Source organism: Lactuca virosa, chromosome 8 (genome assembly GCF_052849685.1).
Source record: "Lactuca virosa cultivar CGN04683 chromosome 8, Lactuca_virosa_CGN04683_v6, whole genome shotgun sequence".
Taxonomy (NCBI): Eukaryota; Viridiplantae; Streptophyta; class Magnoliopsida; order Asterales; family Asteraceae; genus Lactuca; species Lactuca virosa.
The window spans coordinates 47,027,884-47,051,104 of record NC_136433.1 but is presented as its reverse complement, the minus strand read 5'-3'; the positions used below and the strand labels follow the sequence as shown (position 1 = coordinate 47,051,104).

Here is a 23,221-nt window from a genome sequence, read left to right as displayed (position 1 = left end):
TGCAACTCATTTCACAATCCCCAATCCTTTTATTAGTGTAAGAATATCAAATTCTTGCCACCTTTTAGAATATGTCAAATTCTAATATTTTATGCAATGATCCTCTTGTGAAGTCACGGCACAAAAATCACAAAGACTCGGCCAACGAAATCACAAGGTACTCTATCAAAATTGTTACAGAACAATTCTATAGATGTGATGTCTCTCACTCAAAGTACATTCCTTTGAACATCCTTTTGCATAAAATTTTCTAATCATGTAAATTCTTAATTTCCAACTCCCAATTATGGAAACATTTCCATATTTACCATATGATAACTCATTCTTAATAGAATCTTATCTATTCATAATAATGTCGATATGATCCATTCAATACCATACTTCCAACTACTCACAAGCGACCAATCCTCATGGAACTTTTGAGTCGTCCTTTGATAGTTGTTTAATTATCTTAGTCAATACCAATTCTTGTCCTTTTCCCTTCTTAATGCGCTAGACATTTGGAAAATTTTAGAATGGTCAAATATTATAGCAATTGCAATCGATCCTTTACCCGAAGCGTATGGGACACGATGCATAACGTCTTACATAAAGATACGATACTCTATCAATCTTCTGCCATAATATTTTATGTGTCACGTTCTTACAATTCGAACTATGAAGAGGGATACCGTAATCATAATCGAAGTTTAAGAAGACACTATGTATCCTTTGACTAAATTTATTAAAATTTCTCAATCTAAGCTTTAGATTTGAAATGAAGCACAATATTCTCTCCCTTAATTATAGCAAAACAACTTTTCAACCCTTACAACTTTGCAAAGTATAACTCTTGTTTTCTATAATTAATATTGCTAACTGGCAATACTTACCATAATAATCATGCTCCCACTTACATGATGATTATTTCTTTACCAGCATAACACTTATGCTCCCACTAGCTTCGACATGTATTCAGAAATTAGCTGAACTTCTAGAAAACAATTTCTTAAGTTCATATTTCTAATACTAGATGCTTTGATAAGACTTTATCTAAGCTTCTCAAACTCATACACTTTTCCATGGACAACTCATATGTATATGTCTAAACGATTCTAGGACTCATATCAACAAGTCTAAAATGTTCAGACCCATTTGCCATTTCCCACAATTGGAACTATGAAGAGGAATGTCGTAATCATAGTTGAATTTGAGAAACCCAAATTACATAATGCTATCTTCAAAATCTCTCTTAGTGAAAGCGTTTCCTTACAATCATTCTTATGAATGAAAGAAACCTTATGACACTTAGATTTTGTGGTGTATTCGTTCTTATCCATGTGAATTTGTCATAACCATAATCACAAGATAATGTTAGTGACAAATCCAAACTCTTATGGATAGAACTTGTTCTTCTTAATTTCTTGCCATCAAGGGTCCCACCATTACTTCCAAGTTATTGAGCAGCTCACCCCTTCGTTTCAATGTACTTTCCATTTAACAAGGTGTCTTGCCCCTATACAATCCATTGAGAACTCGTAGAACTCACATGCATAATTAACTCGATTGGAATGGCACAGAAATAAAATTAGTGTCAACACGATAGGTTGTAAACCTCAAGTCATGTGCTAGTGATGAATGATAAGGTTTATTCTTGATTTGTTCTTGAAACCTTTCAAGACCATTAAGACTCCCACTGACTCCTTGACATATAAGATTCTCTTGTCAATAAACATTTCTCGACAAACAAATATTCAAGAGTTAGTGTAGCTTTTATCAAGACAAAACACTTCACAAAATTGGTCCTAGTTGGTCTTTGTCTTATCACAACTTTCCACATTTGATGAATGTTATAAACCTTCTTAAGACTTGTCACTCAATGTCACAATCTTAACTCTAAGACTTGTTTTTGGAACGAAGTATGATTGACTTCTTGATTTAACCATTTCTTCAATTCTTGATTCCTCTTCTCAGACATACAGTTGCACTAAGACTCACTTAGAGGATTAATTGAGATATGGTTCTTCATCATTAAGACCTATCATAAAACATAATTAAAAGGTACTCTCCCTTCTTCTTAGAATAGAGAAACTTTTATCTTTCTGCTTACTTGATTCTTCTTATTCGTTCTGCTATTGATTGAAGCTCTTTCAATCAACTCAAAATTACACTTAATCTTATGAGTATAATCATATTTACTTAACCTTAGTAAATCATGACGAATATCTTTATTACTCTTGTGGTGGATTTGATCAACACACAACTTTGTGTACTCGATCTCCTAGTCCTACACTTGACACTTTGTCAAAGAATTTGTCTAAATTTCCAAATATGAAATTTCTCATTCATCATGCAATCAAGTTGTATGATTCCAAGTTTCTATCCAATTGAAACTTGGGCGATGAGAAACTTTCCCTATTTGGTAAATTCTTGACCTTTCCACAAATAATACAATTAAGAATCAAATCCATTATTGCTAATAACTTACAAACATCAATTTTTTTATACACGCCATTGCAAGGATAAATAATATAAAATCAAAATTTATTTTATTGCGGAAAAATTTGTCCTTACAATGCAATTTAATTGAAAAATATGTTAATACATATTTCATAGCAATCTATTCTAACTCCAAGTAGTAGCTCAAAATTCTAATCTTCAAGCAATGCGATCGAAATCCATTTCTTCACGATTAGATTCAGCTCACTTCTTCCCTTAAGCTTCCTCTCTTTTCTTCGATCCTATAAAACATCAAAATGTAATCTTATTACATCATGTATTAAGAATCTAGAATAGGAACTTAAAAGAGTTAGTTAATGGATTTTACCTGAAGTAGAGCCATGCATCTTGACTCTCCCATCTCTTAGATTTCTCAGGTAGTTAGGGCAGCTTCGTCTCCAATGTCCCTTCTCTTGGCAATAAAATCAAATGGACTCCTTTGGCACAGCACATCGGACAATCATAGACTTAGTTCTTTCTAGACTTCCGATGTTGCCAGTGCCCATTGCAGTTTGGGAGTTTTACTCACCAGACAAATTTGCTTGACCAACACGCCAAATCATTGCTGATTCAACAGCTATAAGTAAATAGGTGAGATCAATGAGGGTCACGTTGTGATGCATCATATAGTACTCTCTAACGAACTCACTACATGATTCAGGAAGTGACTGAAGGACCCAGTCAACAGCCAGCTCCTCACAGACAACATATCCCAACATTCTTAACCTATCAATGTGTGACTTCATCTCTAGGACGTGTGCACACACTGACTTTCCTTCTTCATGTTTACTTGCCAAAAGGACTTGAGTGAGTTTGAACTTTTCAATCTTTTGAACTTGTGGGTTAGGGAGAATAATAGGAGGAGGTGGAGGAAGTGAAGCATGATCTCTTGTTCTCCGATCGAATCGTGGAATATCATCTTCATGTGAAAAGCTTGTTCCACGGGATTTGGGAAGACCATAGTTGTCATACTTTGACATCTACAAAACGGGAGAAAAATTCAAGTTAGTTGATTGATTGAATCCTTAATAAATCACCCAAATGAGATATTAAGGCTAGGACCCAACACAATATTCTACAATTTGGGAGAGGGATGCCATAACCCAAATTGCAGAACATTTGAAGGTAAGTGAATGACGATTCACTGATTTCCACCTTGAAAAACAAAAAAAAAAATTTAAGTTTTAAATCTATTGAAAATTCCTAGATCTTTTGAGATTCATTGAACTTTTCAATGGCATGTTTAAATCTTGATATGCCCCTCGATTTGTGACTGGGATGCCGAGGATCACAAAACAGGGTGTGAATAACCATGCAAACTTACATGGTGCCCCCAATGTTACAGTCACCTATTCGATGTGCCGGTTAACCACACACGCTCCACCGAACTATGACAAACAATGAGTCATCCTTTGCTACCTTTGCTTAGAACCATTTAGTGTGCCGGTTAACCACACGCGCTCCACTAACGTCTTCGCAAGGGCACAAAGTGTAATTTTAATGGGATTGCATCAATTCACTTTTGCCTAAAGTAACTAAGATTGGGAATTTTGTAAAAACATTTAGTTACTTTATACTTCATTATACTTTTAATGGAAAGGGTTTGCCCTATCCTACCCGTTCGGCTAACGACCCTCCACCAATCAAGGAAGCGGTGGGTGAGAGTGGACACCCATTAAACGGCCATTTTATAGGCCATAACCTTATACCCCCCTTATAGACCGGCTTCGTGAATGAGGCCTACTAACGGTAAGACTAGCATTTACTTATACATATATATAATGTTAGACTTTTAATGCTATATATAGTATAGGGTGTGTTTTACACTTTTAAAATACTAGGTGGTTTAATTTTATAAATTACACTTTTAATTTAATTAAATATAAACCATATCATTATGGATTTATTAACTCTCTTTTAATTATACACTTAACTAATTTAATAAAACCATAAGGGTGTAATATGAACTTTTCAAAATTAGGGTTTTAGAATTTAGACTTTTTCAAAATTAAACCTTTTAATCAAACAATTTAAATTCCAAAACTTGAGGGCAAGTTTTGAAACTTTTCAAAACAATTAGGTTTTAATTTCACTTTAAAATTTTCGAAATTTAATACTATTTAAATTAAAATTTTAAATATTAAAACTCTTGATTTAATAATTATCTTGAATTAAACTATTAATTTAAATTATTAAATCATAAGGGATTATCTAAATCATGAAGGATAATTACCAATTAAACAATTAATTTATCCTAATCCTTTTAATCCCTCTAAAATTCGAAAATCATGGGATAGGATAATTCAAAATCTTTAATTACCATATATAACCATTAAAGGATAATTACAAGATATAGGATAATCCAAATCCCTAAAATTTAGGATCTTATCTAGGGGAGGAGGCTAATTTCGAAAATCATGGGGTTTTTCAAACCCTAGATTTCGAAATCTTGAGGCTTAAGGAAAGGATTTGAAAACCCTTTCAAATTTTCGCAAATTAGGGTATAGAAACCCTAATCTCGAAATTTCTTGCCTCCTAGGGTTTATTGGCAATAAACCCTAATATGTCAAGGTCATACAATTGTATAATGCTAATTGAAAACAAAAACCAAAGGCTCTGATACCATTGTTGGGTTTTGTACAAACAATCTTATGTGTGCATGCAACCCTAGAATTGGATCTATGTTTTCACTATTAGATACACAACATTATGAACACTTGAAGAACCCTAAAAGGCTTCTAAGAATTTCGAAATTAACCAAAAAGGTTAGATTACATACCTCTTGTTGTTATATTGTAATAACAACTTAAATCTTGAATCTTCTTGTCTTTGAAAGCAAGTACCACAAGTGTAGTACCTCTAATGGCTCACAAACACCACAAGCAATTGGAGATGATATAGAGAGAGAGGAGAGGTATAAAAATTCGTCCCTAAGAAGCCTTGGGAAGGTATGGACGAATTCATGAGCCAAATGGGTGTTTATATAGGTGTAAAGATTAGGGTTTCAGTCCTTATCCTTATCTAGTTGCTTGCCCACCAAGCAATCATAAGATAAGCCTTGAAATCCCTTATCCTTTATCCTTTGGACGATTTCAAGGATATCTTATCCCTTGAATTCGTCCAACCCATATCAAGGATAATCATTACCCTATTTTGTAACTATCACATAATTACAATTCAGCCCCTCTAGTTTAATTAATTACACTTGATCACAAAATTAATTCCTAATTAATTATTGACCAATATTAATTAAACAAATATGATTTCTCCTTTAATATATTATTCTTATAACATATTAATAAATCATAATAACCTCTTTCTCTATTATTTCTCCAGTCAAGTTGCTTTGGTGAAGGCAACCCAAAAGGACCATGCACAATCGGGTCAAGTACTTACCAAATATGGTTACAGGCTTAGACACTAATCCAACACAAGCGTTGCCTCTTTTCAGACTATGTCAATATGGTCCTTCCAATATTAACAGTATACTTCCCACTGTCCTTGAGCAACCAATCTTTGGTAAACCTTAGATTGTCCTTGACAATTGCTTAATCACTTTAGTCATATCCAATTCTAGACATTGTTCCCCTTAATGCCCCAAGGCATTTGGAAAATTCAGAAAGGATAAATATTATAGCACATGTAATCGATCTTGTACCCAAAGTAAATGGGACACGATTCATGATGTTTCACATAAAGACATGGTTCTAGACCAGTCTTTTTTCATAATAATTTTTTGTTTGCCATATTCTCAAAATTTGACTATGAAAAGGGATGTCGTAATCATAATCGAATTTTGAGAACGCGATATATAGAATTTTCTTAAGTTGAACCAATCCAACATGAAATTCATATATATATTCTTGACTAAAGGTGATTAAAATCTCAATATAAGCTCTTTAGAATGATTATAAACTCAATCTAAGCTTTTTAGAATTGAAATGAAGTATAATTTCCTCTCCCTTAATTATAGCAAAACAACTTTTTCAACCCCTGCAACCTCACGAATTGAAACTTTTGTTTTCTATAATTAACATTGCTAACTTGCAATACTTATCATAATTATCATGCTCCCACTAACATGATGATTATTAGCATAACACTTATGCTCCCACTAGCTTTGGCATGTATCCAGAAAACAGCTGGACCTCTAGAAGTCAATACTTTATTAACATTCTCACCAAAGTTCAGATTTCTGATACTAGATTGCTTTGATAAGACTTTATCAAAATCATACACCTTATCTTAGATAGATCACAGGTGTGTCTAAACAATTTCAGAACTATGAAAAGGGATGCCATAATCATAGTCTCAATTGTTTAGACCTTTTGCCATTTCTCATAAGTCCATGTTAGTGTGCCGGTTAACCACGCACGCTCCACTAACGACTTTGAGAACTGCAAATATCACAATTGCTATCTACTTAAAATCTACCTAGTGAAAGAATTTCCTCACCATCAATTTCATGAATCGGAGAGAAACCTTATGACACTTAGATTTTATGGTGTATGTGTTCTTATCCATGTGAATTTGTCAAACCATAATCACAAGACTAGGTTAGTGACAAATCCTAACTCATATGGATTGAACTTGTGCAATCTTAACTTCTTGCCACCTGGCAGCTTAAGGGCCTGACATTGCTTCCAAGTAGCTATGCAAACAATTGAGAACATGTAGAACTCAAATGTATAGCCAACTTAACTGGAATGGGCACAGAAATGTCAACACGATAGGTTATAAATCTCTAGTTGTGTGCTAGTGATGAAATACATGTTTTATTCTTGATTACTTCTTGAAACCCTTTCAGGATCTTTTAGACTCCCACTGTCTCCTTGACCTATAAGACTTTCTTGCCAAATATTCAAGAGATAGTGTGGATTCTAATCACAACAAACACTTAACACAATTGGCCTAAGTTGGTCTCTGTTATATCCAAAACGTCACAACTTACCAAATTCAAATGTACAAGAGTAGAAAACCTTTTACTCTTACATTTCACTAGTGTTAATAAACCTTCTTTAAGATGTGTCACTCAAGTTACATTTGTGGTGGGCTTGATCAGTGCACAAGAATGTGTACTCGATCCCTTAGTCCTTTACTTGACTCATACATCCATGTGAACAAGTAATTAGTCTTAATTTTCCAATGCTTGAAAGTTCTTATTCATCATACTATACAACTTGCATGATTCCAAGTTTCTATCCAACTGAAACTTGGGTGATGAAAATCTTTCGTTATTTGGAAAATTTAGACACTACCACAAATGAAAGAATCAAATTCATATTTCCACTCTTGCTATTAATGGAATCATATAAGCAACAATTTTTTTTTCCTTTTCACAAATGCCATTGTAAGGATATTTTAAAATAAATAAAATCAATTTTTTTTCCTTTTATTTTAAAAAGTTTGAGGAAAAAACTATCCTTACAGTGCAAAAGCACATGAAAAACTTTGTTGTTATCTATTCCTAAGCAATATATCATAACTCCTAAGCAACAGCTCAAAATTCTGATCACAGAACCATGCGATCGAGATCCATCTTCGCGATCAGAATCAGCATATACTTCCTTTAAGTTTCTTCACTTTTCTTTGATTCTTAAAACATCAACATGTGACCCAGTCACATCATGTAACAAGAATCTCAGAATAGAAATTTAACAGAGTTAGATAGTGGACTTTACCTGAAGTAGAGTCAATCTTCTTGACTTGATCAACCTTATGATCTTTCAGGTAAATAGGCTGCTTCGCAATCAATGCCCCTTCCTTTGGCAAGAGAAACATAGGGACTCTTTGGGAATGGTACATGGGACTATCGCAGACTTAGTCTTTCTCTTTACCATTTGGTCAACCTAGTTGACTATGGTCAATCCCTTTCCTTGGGAAGAGAAGGCTTTTCTAGATATCCAATGTTACCATTGTTAATGTCCATGGTAGCTTGGGAAGTTGATATACTAATCAAATTTGCTCTCCCAGTGCTCCAAATTATTGTTGATTCAGCAGCACCAAGCAAATAGATAAGATCATTAAGGGTCATGTCATAGTCTGTTTCATAGTAGTCCCAAAGGAATTCACTATGTGACTTAGAAAGTGATTGAACCACCAACTTTCTCAAGAGTTTGACACCCAACTCTCCCGGCTTGTCAATATGTGACTTCATCTCCAAGATGCGATCACACATAGACCTTGCTTGCCAATAGGGCTTGAGTGGCCTTGAACTTGTGGGTTAGGGAGAATAATTGGAGGAGGTGGAGGAAGTGAAGTTCCAAGAGATTTGGGAGGATCATAGATGTCTGAACCAGACATCTTTTTGGGAGATATTCAAGATAGTTGATCTAAAGTCCTTAATATAACACCCAATGTGAAATATTAAGGCTAGGACCCAACAAACTATTTTATAACTTGGAAGAGGGATGCCGAAATCCAAGCTATAAAATATTTGAAGGTAGGTGAATGACGATTCACCAATTTCCACCAAGATAAACGAAATGTATTATTAGGTTTTAATTGGTTTTGAAACTCCTAGATTCTTTTGAGATTCATTGAACTTTTCAAAGGCATGTTTCAATCTCGAGTGTGCCCTTCAGGTTTTGTGACTGGGATGCCGAGGATCACAAAACAAGGTGTGAATAACCATGCAAATATACTTGATACCCTTAATATTTTCCCCTCAATCGATGTGTCGGTTAACCACACACGCTCCACCGATACTATGATAAACATTAAGTTACCATTCGCCTACCTTGTTAAATCAAGCTAGTGTGCCGGTTAACCACACACGCTCCACTAACTGACTTAAGCAAAGTGCAAAGTGTAATTTCATGGGTTAACACCAAATTCACATTTTCCTAAGTAACTAAGATTGGGTATTATTAAGAGTTTAGTTACTTAGTATTTATCATTAATACTTTTAATGAAGGGAGAATTATAGTAGTTGTCCTAACCGTTCGGCTAACGACCCTCCACCGGTCAAGGAAGCGGTGGGTGAGAGTGGACACCCATTAAACTGCCATTTTATAGGCAGTAACCTTATACCCCCCTTATAGACCGGCTTCGTGAATGAGGCCTACTAATGGTAAGACGGCTTTACTCTTATACATATATATAAATATTATTAACTTATAATATTATAAAGTATAAGGGTTGAATTTTAACTTTTAAAATTCAAAGGGCTTAACTTGGAATTAAAGTATTCATAAGTGAAAACTTTACAAATTCCAAAACTTGAGGGCAAGTTTTTGAAACTATTCAAACTTTTCATTTCATAACTTATGAGTTTAATGGTTCATTAAAATGAAGACTCTTCACTTTTTATGTAACCTCTTATTCTTTAATAACATTTTTAAAGAAGTGACTCTTAAACATCCATAACTTGAGGACAAGTTATGGAGTAATAATACTATTTAATGAAAAAGACTCTTCATTTTTTTTTATGTAACCTATGGCACTTTTATGAGTTTTAAGATTCATAAATGTGACCTTTTATGTAACTTGATGACAAGTTACAAAAACACATTTTATGAACTACCTCTAGATTAATTAAGATTGAAAACAACTAAAACACAACTTTTTTTCCATTAATCTAAACTAACTCATAAATCAAGGAAACATAAACACTTTTGGTAATCCATAACTTATGGAGTTAAATGCTTGTTTTATGATGAAACTTTTCATGTTCCACAACTTAAGAATAAGTTATGGAATTCTTTAAAACATTAACACCAAATTTTGTAACTCCATAAAAACTTTGAATCAATTTTTTTTTAAAACCTTTTCATATCCATAACTTATGGAGGTTTCAAAACACTTAAGATCACAACTTTAAAAAAACTTTTGATCTCCAAAATTTTATGACAAAATTTGTAACTCCTTAAAACATTTAGATCAAACTTTTAAAACTAATAAAATAATCATATCATTTTATCTTTTACTAAAATTGACCTAATTCAAATCATATAACAAATGATTCAAATTTTACAAATAATTAGTTTTTCACAAAACAAGTAATTATCTTAAAATTTGACAAACTTCATGTTTTTTTTTCTTTTTTTTTTTTCAACTTTGAAAATCAAACATTTGCATGAATATAACATAAAACAACCCATGGCTCTGATACCACTGTTGGGTTTTTGAGCATTCTAACACTCCTAAGTGTACATGCAACCCTAAATACCTTGGATCTATGTTTTCTCTATTATACATGCAAATATGAATATTCCAAGGTATTACCCTATATAGCATACAATCCTTGATACTTGGGTAATATAACAAGTTAGAATACATACCTTTTAATGAAGCTTGAAGTCTTGAACTTTAAGAGCTTAGCCCCAATAGTGTGGAAGCCTCAAGTGGAATCACAAATCACCAAAACACCTTGGAAAACCTTTAGAGAATATGGATACTTGGCTCACACTTATGAAATTGGTTATTGCCCTCTTTAGTGTATCCACACTAGCCACTAGCCTAATTTCATGAACCATAAGACCCTTTATATAGTGTGGAGGATTAGGGTTAAACCCTAATACCCATGACCTTTCATTTCCTAGGATCCATGGGTTAAAGCTCCATGGACTATCCATGAAGACTTGGCCCAACCTAAATGAACTTGGCCCACTACACATATATATCTAAGAGTCCATATTTAATTAGTTCCTTTTGATCACTTAATTAATTATAAATTAATTCTTGATCAATACTAATTAAATAATATGATTATATATTAATATATTAGAACTTATAATATATTAATATAAATCATAAATATACTATTCTCAAAAGACTATCCATATAAATTGTGTCGGTGAAGTGCAACCCAAATGGACCATGCCGGGTCGGGTCAAGTACATACCAAATATAGTTATGGACTTAGACATTAATCCAACAGTTTGTTGATTGACGTAAGGATTTTAATGTCCAATCGGGGAGGAGTGTTTGAAATATGTGGTCAACAAGGCAATAATAAGGTTTGACAACTCTAATGTCGATGATCTTAAATGTTTATTTTGAGTGGAGCCAAGATTTTAGAATAAGATGAGCTTGCATTGTAATCAAAGGTGAAACACATACTCTATAACTAGGGGATAAACTAAAACTTAGAAACAATCCCAAAGAAATGCTCAATAGTCATTCTTATAGACTCTAATGAAGTAATGAAGTATAGGGGTAGACTCCAACTTATATAGAGACATTCACGATCGTGTCTAACCGATATAGGACAATCTAACATTACCCTTCAGAGATAGAGACTCTATGAGGATATAAATGACATGTTAAGTCGTAAGGGTGTTAGAAAATTGGCTTTGATACCATATAAGATAGACAATGATACAAAGCATTAAATGGTCAAAAGTGTAGATCATCATATTGTTGGTTGCACGTATGTGACATCCCCATTTTCACGGCCAGAAAAAGACCGATTTGTTTATGCTTTATTATCAAATCAAAGTAACTTTTTAAAGAAAAGTGTTGCGGAATTTGTTCCCAGAAAACATGATAACTATGTTATCAAAACATTTCCGAAGAAATGTATTTTATTCATTTTAAAACTTTGGGATGTCATCGTCAATACAGAAACAGAACTTACATTCATTTACACTAACGATTTACATCTCTTTAATCTCTTGGTGTAGTGTAGCTTTACATCGACACATGTGATACAAATAAACTGAGTGGGTCAGGTTTGGAAACCTGGTGAGTACATAGGGTTTTCAACCCCACAATAATGAAGTTATTAGGTTTTATCATCAAACAATTAACCCAATTACCCATCCTCATTATCTTCTTTGTTTCTTAAGGATCTACCCTAAGAATCAGCTACTCTTTATTCATTCATTCCTAAGGATTATCCTAAGGAATGAGCACGAAGTCCATCGTCGCTAGGGTTTATACAACATACACTAAATCCATAGTTGACAGGGTTCATCCAACGGGCGCTAAGTCCATAGCTCTCATTTATCGACATTCAAAAATCATGTAAGTTTAAAACTTTTTAAGACATTCAAAATCCAATAGTTATTACAAATTTGTTTTCAAAATAGTTTCATGTCAGAGTATCCCAGAAATCAAATCATAAAAATCCAAGGAAGTGCACGATCACGCCTTCGCCTTCCCGCGATCATCTGAAGTACCTGAAACAAAATCAACAATTGTAAGCCCGAAGCTTAGTGAGTGCCCCCAAAATACCAACGACATACAATCAAAACAATATCATAGCAAACACCATGCATAATGAGCCATCAGTCTGACTGAACCGCCTCTTAGGGCCTGCAACCTATCTGGATCGCTCTCCAAGCCATCGACACGTTTGGACTTCCTCGTAGGGCCTACAGCCTATCCGGACCGCTAGTCGGGCCTTCGGCCTGACTAGTACGCCCTTACCGGGTCTGCAGTCTATCCGGGCCACCGTGGGTATGTTGGCACACAGCACAAAGCAGGACCGCCTCAACCCAAACCCCCAATCAAACAATAATGTGCACACAAATATCATACGCTAGCTAGCATGTACAAATAGTCATACAGATCTAACAGATCACTAATCATAACATCATCCTATATACCAGGATACTGATCTAACAGATCACTAACATAGCATCATCCTATACCCAGGATACAGATCTAACCGATCTCCAACATAGCATAATCCTATAACCAGGATACAGATCTAACTGATCTCTAACATAGCATAATCCTATAACCAGGATACAAACCATAAAGGGTCGGCCTTGGTGCCGTAGACCCTGTTGAAATATTGAGAAGAACTCACCTCACAATGTCGATCGGAACTGAAGTATCAAACTCCCGAAATATGGCTCCAAATACCAACACCTACATCCATCAATGATCCACTTCCATAAATTCCCAAATTACTAAAATACCCTCAAAAGTCAAACTGGTCAACCCTTGGTCAAAGTCAAAGTCAAAGTCAACGGTCAAGGTCAACAGTCCATGTTGACCCAACTCGTCGAGCATAGCTTACTGACTCGTCGAGTTCCTTCATAACTCAAGAATCGTGAAAACCCCAGTCGACTCGCCGAGTTTCCAGACAACTCGTCAAGTCCATGCAGTGTCCAGAATGTCGGGAAAACCCTAACCAACTCGTCGAGTTACCTCTCCAACTCGCTGAGTTCATGCAAAATCCAGAAGGCGTGAAACCCACATTTAACTCGTCGAGTTGACTATGCAACTCGTCGAGTTCCTTTCGTCCATTTCTCATTCAGATGCTTTTAAGTGAAACAAAAGCTCCAAACTGCAGATTTAGGCTCCTAGGGTGTTGTTATCACGTAAAGTTGCTAACTTTACGTGCATGCAAGGCTCCATGATGCTTAAACACTCATAACTAGCCTTAGAAGAAGGTTTTGGACATGGAGGAGGGCCAAAGCTTCAGGCTTTATGTCCATAAGGGACTAGAGGCGTCCAGATCTGAAACCATGCCCTTGTGATGACCTCAAACCCGAAGGTGACTCCATTTTGTACCAAAATGCCCATATTCCAACAAAAGAAGAGATGTAAGAAATGGAAGGCCAAGGTAAAGACTTTTTACCTTCTACTGGATGCCAACAAGATGTAGATACTGGATCTACAAGCTTCCCCTCGTTCCAAGCTTCTTAATCTTCAAGTTTCTTCAACAAATGCACCAAAACACACTTTTAGCCTCTCACACACTCAAGAATAGGGTTTAGATCGATTAGGGTTGCTTCTGGCCGTCAAAAGGTGGTAAGGAGGCTAGAGGAAAGGACTTAAGGTCCTTTAAATAGGGTGCAAACCCTAAAAATTAAGGTTCTCATGCACAACCTCTATTCCCCGAGTTGGGGTCCTCCAACTCGTCGAGTAGATGCCATGGACCACGCGGGCTGACTAGGTTCGACATGACGAGTTGGGGCCTCCAACTCGTCGAGTTCCCACAATAAAATGAATACAAAACTTTTAAAATTTATACCTGAGAGTCGGGATGTTACAATAGTCTTAATCATGTTTAAATTATTTATAACTTTTCATATAAAAACTCAGCAAACATAAACAAGAAAGAGTGTTATATAATTAATTTTTTATGCATCAAGTATGGAAGTCAATAAATAAATAAATAAATAAATATTGTCAATAAATGATTTAACTTTAACCACAAATTATATAGATACAAATATAAATATAAGTTTGATTAAAAATAATTACTTTGTTGTCATTATCTATAACATATAAAAAATTATACAAATTTGATACAAAATTATATAATAATTTAAACTATATGATAATATAAAATCAGTTAAAACTAAAAATTTAACGACCTAACCGTGGTTTACACGTATGGGTGTCAACAATTATATATATATATATATATATATATATATATATATATATATATATATATATATATATATATGTGTTTTGTAACTACTACTTTTTATTATTCCTATTTAAATTGAATTATTAGTTAAGAGCATGTTAGATTTTTACCCATAAGAAATATATATTGTGAATAAAGTAATTGTCATTAAAAATCTAAAAACATTTAATATACAATTAACGGGTAACTGTTGAGATCGATTCTAAAATAATGTAAGTTATATAAGGTTGACCATAGCTTTATATGAGTAAATTCAATTTAAATCTTAGTTTAGTTGATATTTGAAAACTGTCTTGACTCAAATATTTTGGGTGAACCAAATTAGTAACTTTTTTACTTCATTAAATGATAATATATTATAAATTTTAAAAATGGAGAAAATTTATCATGCACTTAAATTTATCAGACAACATCAGTTATTTATATATATATATATATATATATATATATATATATATATATATATATATATATATATATATATATATAATGCATTAATGAAGTTAAACAAATGGCATACCTGTGTGTATGTCTACAAAATCCATCCAAACATACAAATTTTTTTTTATAAAAATGTCGTATCTTTTCTATAAGCTAATGTCTTTTTTATTTATCATCTGCAGCTGAAGTATAATAACAAATTTGTGATGTAGTGGTCCATTTCTATTTATCTACCCAAAGAATTTTTTATACATCGTTAAATATATATGGAAGTTTCTTAGGAAAAAAAATACAAAGACATAGTCATTTTAGATGCTTATGGGTATATTGTTAAGAGAATTAACAAAATGATTGACCAAAAAATATTGTTTTAGCCATATAATTTTATAATGTGCATTGCATAGATATAGGTCTAGTTGTGTCATAATATGTGATGGGAAAGGACTAGATGAGTAAGTTTTTGAATGATGGTTAAAACATGAACTTATATGATAAATCATTAGACATTTTGATCCTAAACAAAATAAAAAACAAAATGTTGATGTAGAACAAAGTTACACATTCAAATTCATCTAGATTGTAACATCCAAAATTTTAAGCCAAATTTAAACTTTTTCAACCATAAAACCAAATAGAGTTTTACAAAAATGTTTTCAAAATATTATTCATCAGAGTGTCCCAGAAGTATAATCACATGGATGAGGAGCGGTACGGTTAAGCCATCGCCTTGCCACGATCTCCGGAAGTACCTGAAACAATAAACTGAAACTGTAAGTCCGAGGGCTTAGTGAGCTACCCCTAAAATACCAATACCACACCGATAATACCATATCAATAACAGATAGTCAACAACATGCATACTGGGCCTTCGGCCTGACTGGACCGCCCTGCAGGGCCTACAGTCTATCTGGATCTATCCCGAGCCTTTGGTATGACTGGACCGCCATACGGGCCTACAGTCTATCCGGACTGCTCATAGGGTATGTTGGCCTTCAGCACAAAGCAGGACCGCCTCAACCCAAACATCAAGCAAATAACCATGTGCGCATAACTAACATATACTGGCATAACAGGTATCAAATATAACTATATCACAGATCATCGATCATAGCAATCTCTCATAACCAGAGCACCGACCTAACCAGGTCACTAACATACCAATCCTAACGGATCATAAGAGCATAACAACATATTGTCTATCCTGATACCGATCTAACTGATCATAACCACATGTAGCATACTATAACCAAGATAACAACTAAAAGGGCCGGCCTTGGTGCCTTAGACCCTATTGATATAGTGAGGATAACTCACCTTGCTAGTAGCTCGGAATGATACTGTCCACACCTCCCGATATAGCTCCAACCACCTCGTCTGTACCCATAAGTGGTCCACACAATAATTACTCAAATTACCAAAATGCCCTTAGGAGGTACAAGACATCCCACAGTCAAGTCAAGTCTCTAGTCAATGGTCAATAGTCCATGTTGACCTGTTTGCTGAATATAACTTTCTCTGTTTCGAGCCCCTCCTGCTTCCAGAATTTCTCGACTCGACTCGCCAAGTCTCTAGCAGACTCGCCGAGTCGATACGCGACTCAGCTTGGAAGTCCAAACTGACTCGCCGAGTCATTTCCCAGACCTCGGCGAGTCCAAGCGGGACTAATTTGGACAAAACCCTACCCGACTCGCCGAGTCGTCTTCCAGACTCGCCGAGTCCATACGCATACTCTCATGATCAAGCGATTCTGAACTACCCCTTTGATCCAAACAGTAGATCTAGGTCCCTAGAGTGCATTAGCAACGTAAAGTTGCTACCTTTACGTATTAGCATGACTCAAAATCTACATCTAAGCTTTGAATGGGACTTTACTCATAAACAAGGGTTCCTTCATGACCCTATTAAGAACTTTATGGACTTAGGACTCAAAAGAGGTTCAGATCTGAAGTTTCAACTTCAGATCTAGCTCCCATACCATAATCCCTTCATGAATAGCTAAAGAAATCCCTAGTCTTCACATATGAAAGATTCTAGAAGAAAAGAGGTCAAGGTAACAGCTTGTTACCTCCAAAACGTGCCCAAGCTGAAGTAGACTCTGGATGCACACGAAATCCTTGATGCTAGCCTCTTGATCTACAAGTTTCCTTCACAAAAATCACTTCTCAAAGCTCCAAAACACTCTCCAAGCTCACACTCACGGAAATTAGGGTTTCTAGCTCTCAAGGGGTGATAGAGGACAGTGGGAGGCACTAATGGTCCAATATATAGGGTGCAAAAACCCTGAAATTTAGGGTTTCCACTGCTAGCTCCTACTCGTCGAGTCCCCCATGCCGACTCGCCGAGTCACTCATTAAATGACGTGTCCTAACCCGCTGCTACTCGACAAGTCACAGCGTCAACTCGTCTAGTATACCTTAAAACATGAAATCATAATGGAACAAAAATAATGATACCTGAAGGTTGGGATGTTACATAGATAATAAGATAATCTAGAAACTATTATTAACCATGGATTATATAATCAAAAATGAGATGTAAAACAAACAAATCATAATATCGAATTCTGCTTACCGGAATGAAAGGAGATTTGAGAACTTTGAGCATGATTCAACCCTTAAATACAAAAATCATTTATTTCTTTCCGTTAGAACTTTTGGGATAGACAACCATCCAAAGGGGTGTACCCTTACTTCCATATAGCAATAAGTAAGATTTAATTTCCCATTTGATATCATTTCTCCCTTTTGGTAGCTCCTTCCTTAGTCCGATTTTCAATTTCCGATATCCAATATGATGTGTTCCTTCTTCATTTTCTAATCATCATGTTGACGATCCAATACTCCTAAGTTGCCAATATTTGATGCTTTGGCGCCTATGGAACTATTTTCTTAAACGTAGAAGATTAATATGATAATACTATTATGTAAAATGAAGTAAAAAATTTGGTTAGTGTTTATAGGTCGGAGTTTCATGACTACTAATTGTAGATGAGTTTTAGCTAATCTTTACGTTTGGATTAGTCATCATGGCAAATAGTTTAGCCTAAACCAGAATACTTAGTGTTGTCTTTGTCTATTTCTTTTTCGATGATGTATTTTATTTTGGGCAAATGTCATATTAGCCCATCGAACTTTTCGTGTTTTTTTAAAGGTTTGTGGTGTTTGTAAGAGAAAGAGGGACATTATTGAGGTTAGTGGATCACACAGAGTATCCAAGGCAGGGAAAAAGATGGTCTGTGGTGTTTGTAAGAAATCAGGCCACAATAAGTCAACCTGTGATGCAGTGTCAAAGGCCCAAAAAAGTCAGGTCAAAAAAAAGGAAGGCAGAAGGTGAAGGTGAAACTAGTGCATTAATGAAAAGGAAGGGTCAAGGGCAAAGGGCAAAGGGGGAAAAAGGAAAGGGTGAAGGTGATACTGGAAGTGGAATTGGTTTCAAAACGGGAGAAGGTGAATGTGGGTCAACAAGTGGTGTGACTAAGAAGAATGGTAAAGAAGTAGGTACATTAAAATTAAGGAAAAAGTCAGAGAGGATACTAAAGAAAAAATTTGCAAAAAAAGTTGTAGGCAAAAACGGTGAAGGTGATACATCAAGCAAACCAATGGACTTGGATTAAAGCTGTTTTGTTTTTGGAGTATGTTAGTTACAATGTAAGGTCTTTATTAAATGTGTCTTGATGTTATGGTCTTGTTTAGTTTGTTAACGTGTCTTTAAAACACCAAGTTATGACATTAATGAATGCATGGATGTATGATGTTTGTTATTCATTTGAAACATGAATGTTAGTTTCTTTAGTTTAAAACATAACATGAATGTTTGTTTATAATTGTACTTCCAAGGTAATTCGACATAACAAATAACAATCATATAACAATGTACTTCCACATAACAATGTGGTAGCACATGGGCACATTTCATTACAAAGCATAACATCATATGCAAAGCAAAACAATGGTTATAATAGGAACTACATTTCATTTCATTCATCCATTACAACTGAGGTTATTGTCTTACCAAAAACCCCCAAAAATTTGGTTCTAAAAACCAATACATCGTCAATGGGCACCACTAGTCAAAATAACCAGCAACACATAACCTAATACATACATATAATACTAGCAGATGATGAAATTAGACAAAAAGAAACAACCTTCGACAACCCTGATAACCCAAAAGAGACTAATCGACATCGTGCTAGCTACGAACTAAACTACACCCACCAAAATCCCCATCCACTGCAGTCGACGCAAACACGAACCCCGATCAACGACATCACTGCAACTCCAACAACACCCATCATGCTCACTATCCTTTTCAAGTAGCGTATCTCCTCCCTAAAATCGCCAAGCTGTTGTCGTACCTCATCTCTCAATTCCTCCATCTGCACTTCGATTTCCATGGCGTGAAGTTCGGAATCAGTTGGTAAGTCTAGTTCCGAAGCTCTGAAACCACCATAAGAGAAGCTTTGTTCTGAGGCCATCTCCTTGACTTATAGGTGGAAAAAAACGAAGTCGGTGGTATTATGTGAAGGTTACGGATTAGGGTAACAAAGTGGTGGGGAAGACGGATTTATAAGAGGGACCATTACGATGACTTGGCAATTCTTGGGGACCAAGATTACAGCAGTAATATTCCACGGTGGTGCCACATGTCACGAAAATATGGGATAAACATTTTACAATCAATGAAATGATGTAATTAAACGGTCAAATGAAAGTATATTCCTTTAATGTGCAAAAAAAATAATTTAATGACCTTTTAAAAAAAACGCGAAAAGTTCGATGGGTTAATATGACATTTAATCTTTTATTTTCAAACACTTTACTAGTTTTAATAATAATTTCTAATCGTTCCAAAAACAATTATTTCCATAAACCCTTAAAACATTGAAACTAAAATAATGGAAAAGTAATTTTGGAAAATAAATAAAATACTAAAATAAAGAGGGCTAAAATAATAAATTTCACCAACCCTTTTTCCCTCCTCAAATTTACCTCAGATCCACTCCTCATTAAAAGAAGCAAAACGCCTTTCAAAAGCATCTCTCTTTCTTCCATGAACGTTTTCCTGCAACAACTCTAGTACCCTCCTCCTCCTTTCATGGCGGTTCTTACGCCTACACCTTCTGAAACCCACAAGGTACAACCCACAAAGCGTAGAAGACAACATCACCCACAAAACCCTAAACTCAAACACCAACACTCATCATCACCACCACCATCATCATCATCATCATCATGGGACCAAATCAAGAATCTGTTGAAGTGCAAACAGATGGATGTTTCCGGGTCGGATCAGAAGATCCAACAAGACGCATCAAGGAACACCAATGGGTACTCGAAGTTGAGTTCTTGTGGCTCCATATGCAGTTTCAAGGATGTTGCTAATGGGAATACGAGGGTTGTTCATAGGGCGGATAACTCGCCGGAAAGTAGCAGCGTTGGTCAGGAATCCGGCTTACTCCGAAGGAAGAAACACCTTAGTAATGGTGCTTCTTCTTCTTCTTCTACTAGGTCTGTAACTGGTTCAGTTAGATCCAATGGTCAAGGTGGTTACACGTCATCTTCCAGAGGCATGCAATTGAGGAAACTTTCTGGGTGCTATGAATGCCATGCCATTGTTGATCCTGCAAGGTCACTCTCACTTCTTTCTTCTTTCATCTTTCATTTTTGTTTCTTCTACGACATTAATTTGTTATTTTCATAATTTCATTATATAATATATTTCTCCGAAAAATATAAACACTAAAAGACAAATCAGAATAGGTTAATGTTTTAGTTTTCTCATATCAGAAAAGATAAATGTAAAATATTTTCTATAGATCCGTAGCTCATTCGTTCTAGAAATACAGAAACTAAACAAGTTTGTGTGCTTATTTTTTCTAAAATGTTAATTTAATGAACTTAATTTGATAATTCAAATGATGGATGGTGTTTAACATTGAAGTAGCATATTGGCCCTATTTACTTAAAATGTCATACTTTTAATACAGTATAAATAACTTTGACATTTGTTTTGACCATGCAGACAAGCAATTCCAAGAAGTACAATTTGTGTATGTTCAGAATGTGGAGAAGTCTTCCCAAAAATGGAAAGTTTGGAGCATCATCAAGCTATTAAGCATGCTGGTATAAATTTTATAATCATTTTAATCATAAAATTTTAGTTAACATAATTAAAAAAAAGAAAAAAAAAGTTTGAGGTTATGTTTGCGAAAAGCTAACTGATAGTAGTGCCATTTTGAAAGTACTAATTATGTGTCAAAAGTTCATTAAAACCGAGTGTACATGTGAGTTTTAGTGACACATACCTATATACAATATCATATGTATATTTTTTACCCTAAGGATAACAACGTTTATATTTTTTATTGTGTTTATCTGAAGATGATGAATGACTGACCAAAAAGCTAAAATCAAGTGACTTTTATGTCTTTACCGTAGACAAGTGTGAGCCTTTGTTCCCATGGGGTAATCATGTAACCACATTCCTTTTGGGACCATTTATATTAATATTAGATTTGCCTTCATACCAAAGAAAATACAATATATGTCGATTGAAATGTCAATATCATGTAAAAAAAGTTGAGATTTTGCATGTGCAATGTATTTATAAGGTTGATTTGTTTGTTCATGAGTAATTCTCAAACCATTTATTGTTTTATGTAATATAAAAGTCTTGGATGTTGAAAATTTGCCCAAAAAAAAACAAGTTAGGTCTTAGGTCCATATTCTACAACAATCATAGGGTGTTAAACGTATTTATGAATTGTATAAGGACCATTAATGTAAATTATTTTTGTTTGGTTTGATTTTTATAGTATCGGAGCTCGGACTCGAAGATTCGGGTCGAAATATTGTGGAGATAATATTCAAGTCCAGCTGGCAAAATAAGGACCATCCGATCTTCACAATCGAACGGATCTTAAAAGTCAACAACACTCGTCGGACTATCCAACGTTTCGAGGACTGCCGTGACACTATCAAGATCCGAGCAACCGCCACTGCCACCGCCTCTCGCTGTGCCGCCGACGGCAACGAGCTCCTTCGCTTCCACTGCACCACACTTGCCTGCTCTCTAGGCTCCCACGGCTCCTCCAGCCTCTGCGGCTCCGTCCCTGGCTGCGGCGTCTGCACGATCATCCGCCACGGTTTCCAAAACCCAAAGTCCGGCGAAGCTGGAAAGAAAGGGGTGTGCACCACCGCGAGTAGTGGTAAGGCGCATGACTCTCTTGGGGTTGAGGCGCGTGGGCTGAGGGCGATGCTGGTTTGTCGAGTGATTGCGGGGAAAGTGAAGCGCGTGGCAGGGAACGCGCCGCCGGAGGAAGATGGAGCGTATGATTCGATGGCCGGGTATCCCGGGTCATACTCGAATATTGAGGAGCTGTACGTTTGTAATCCGAGGGCCATACTACCCTGTTTCGTGGTTATTTACAAGGCAATGGAAAGCTGATGTCATCTTCTTTTTTTTTTTTAATTAATGTGGGCTTAAGATTTTTTTAATTTCTAATTTTGGATTAATGGGAAGCTAAAATTATGGTGACATTATTATAATCTTCCACTTTGTATATAAAATTAAATGAGTTCGTACTTGGTACATTTTTTTTATTTGTATCCCTAGCAATCAAATTGATCATTGTTCATGGGGACTAGCGATTTTGTATAAATCATGTATAAAAATTGGTAAAAATGTGTCAGAATTTCGGACTAAAAGGAAAAGAAAAGGCCCTTTTATTTGTCATTGTTGATTTATAGTGTAAGTGGTAGTTGCTTTTTGCAAATACAGAAATCCTGTATCTTATTTAGATTGGTCGGATATTTTGATGTTAAAAGGGTATATTATATGTGACATTCCATTCTTTTTATGGTGCAAACTATCTTATATTAACTTATTAGATTAGATATTGTCGAGAGTTAAAAGAAAGGTATCATTATGTTATGTTTAGTAACAACCTTTTTGAAATTGATT

General features: G+C 35.1%; 1 protein-coding gene across 1 annotated transcript; it reads left to right on the top strand.

The window, feature by feature from the left end:
• Positions 1-20,241: 20,241 nt before the first annotated feature.
• On the top strand, positions 20,242-22,849 carry LOC145133402 (uncharacterized). Its single transcript, XM_079068347.1, has 3 exons — positions 20,242-20,886; positions 21,281-21,381; positions 22,074-22,849. Exons 1-3 carry the CDS (start codon positions 20,354-20,356, stop codon positions 22,703-22,705), a joined length of 1,266 nt encoding a protein of 421 aa, XP_078924473.1. The 5' UTR covers positions 20,242-20,353; the 3' UTR covers positions 22,706-22,849.
• Positions 22,850-23,221: the final 372 nt, after the last annotated feature.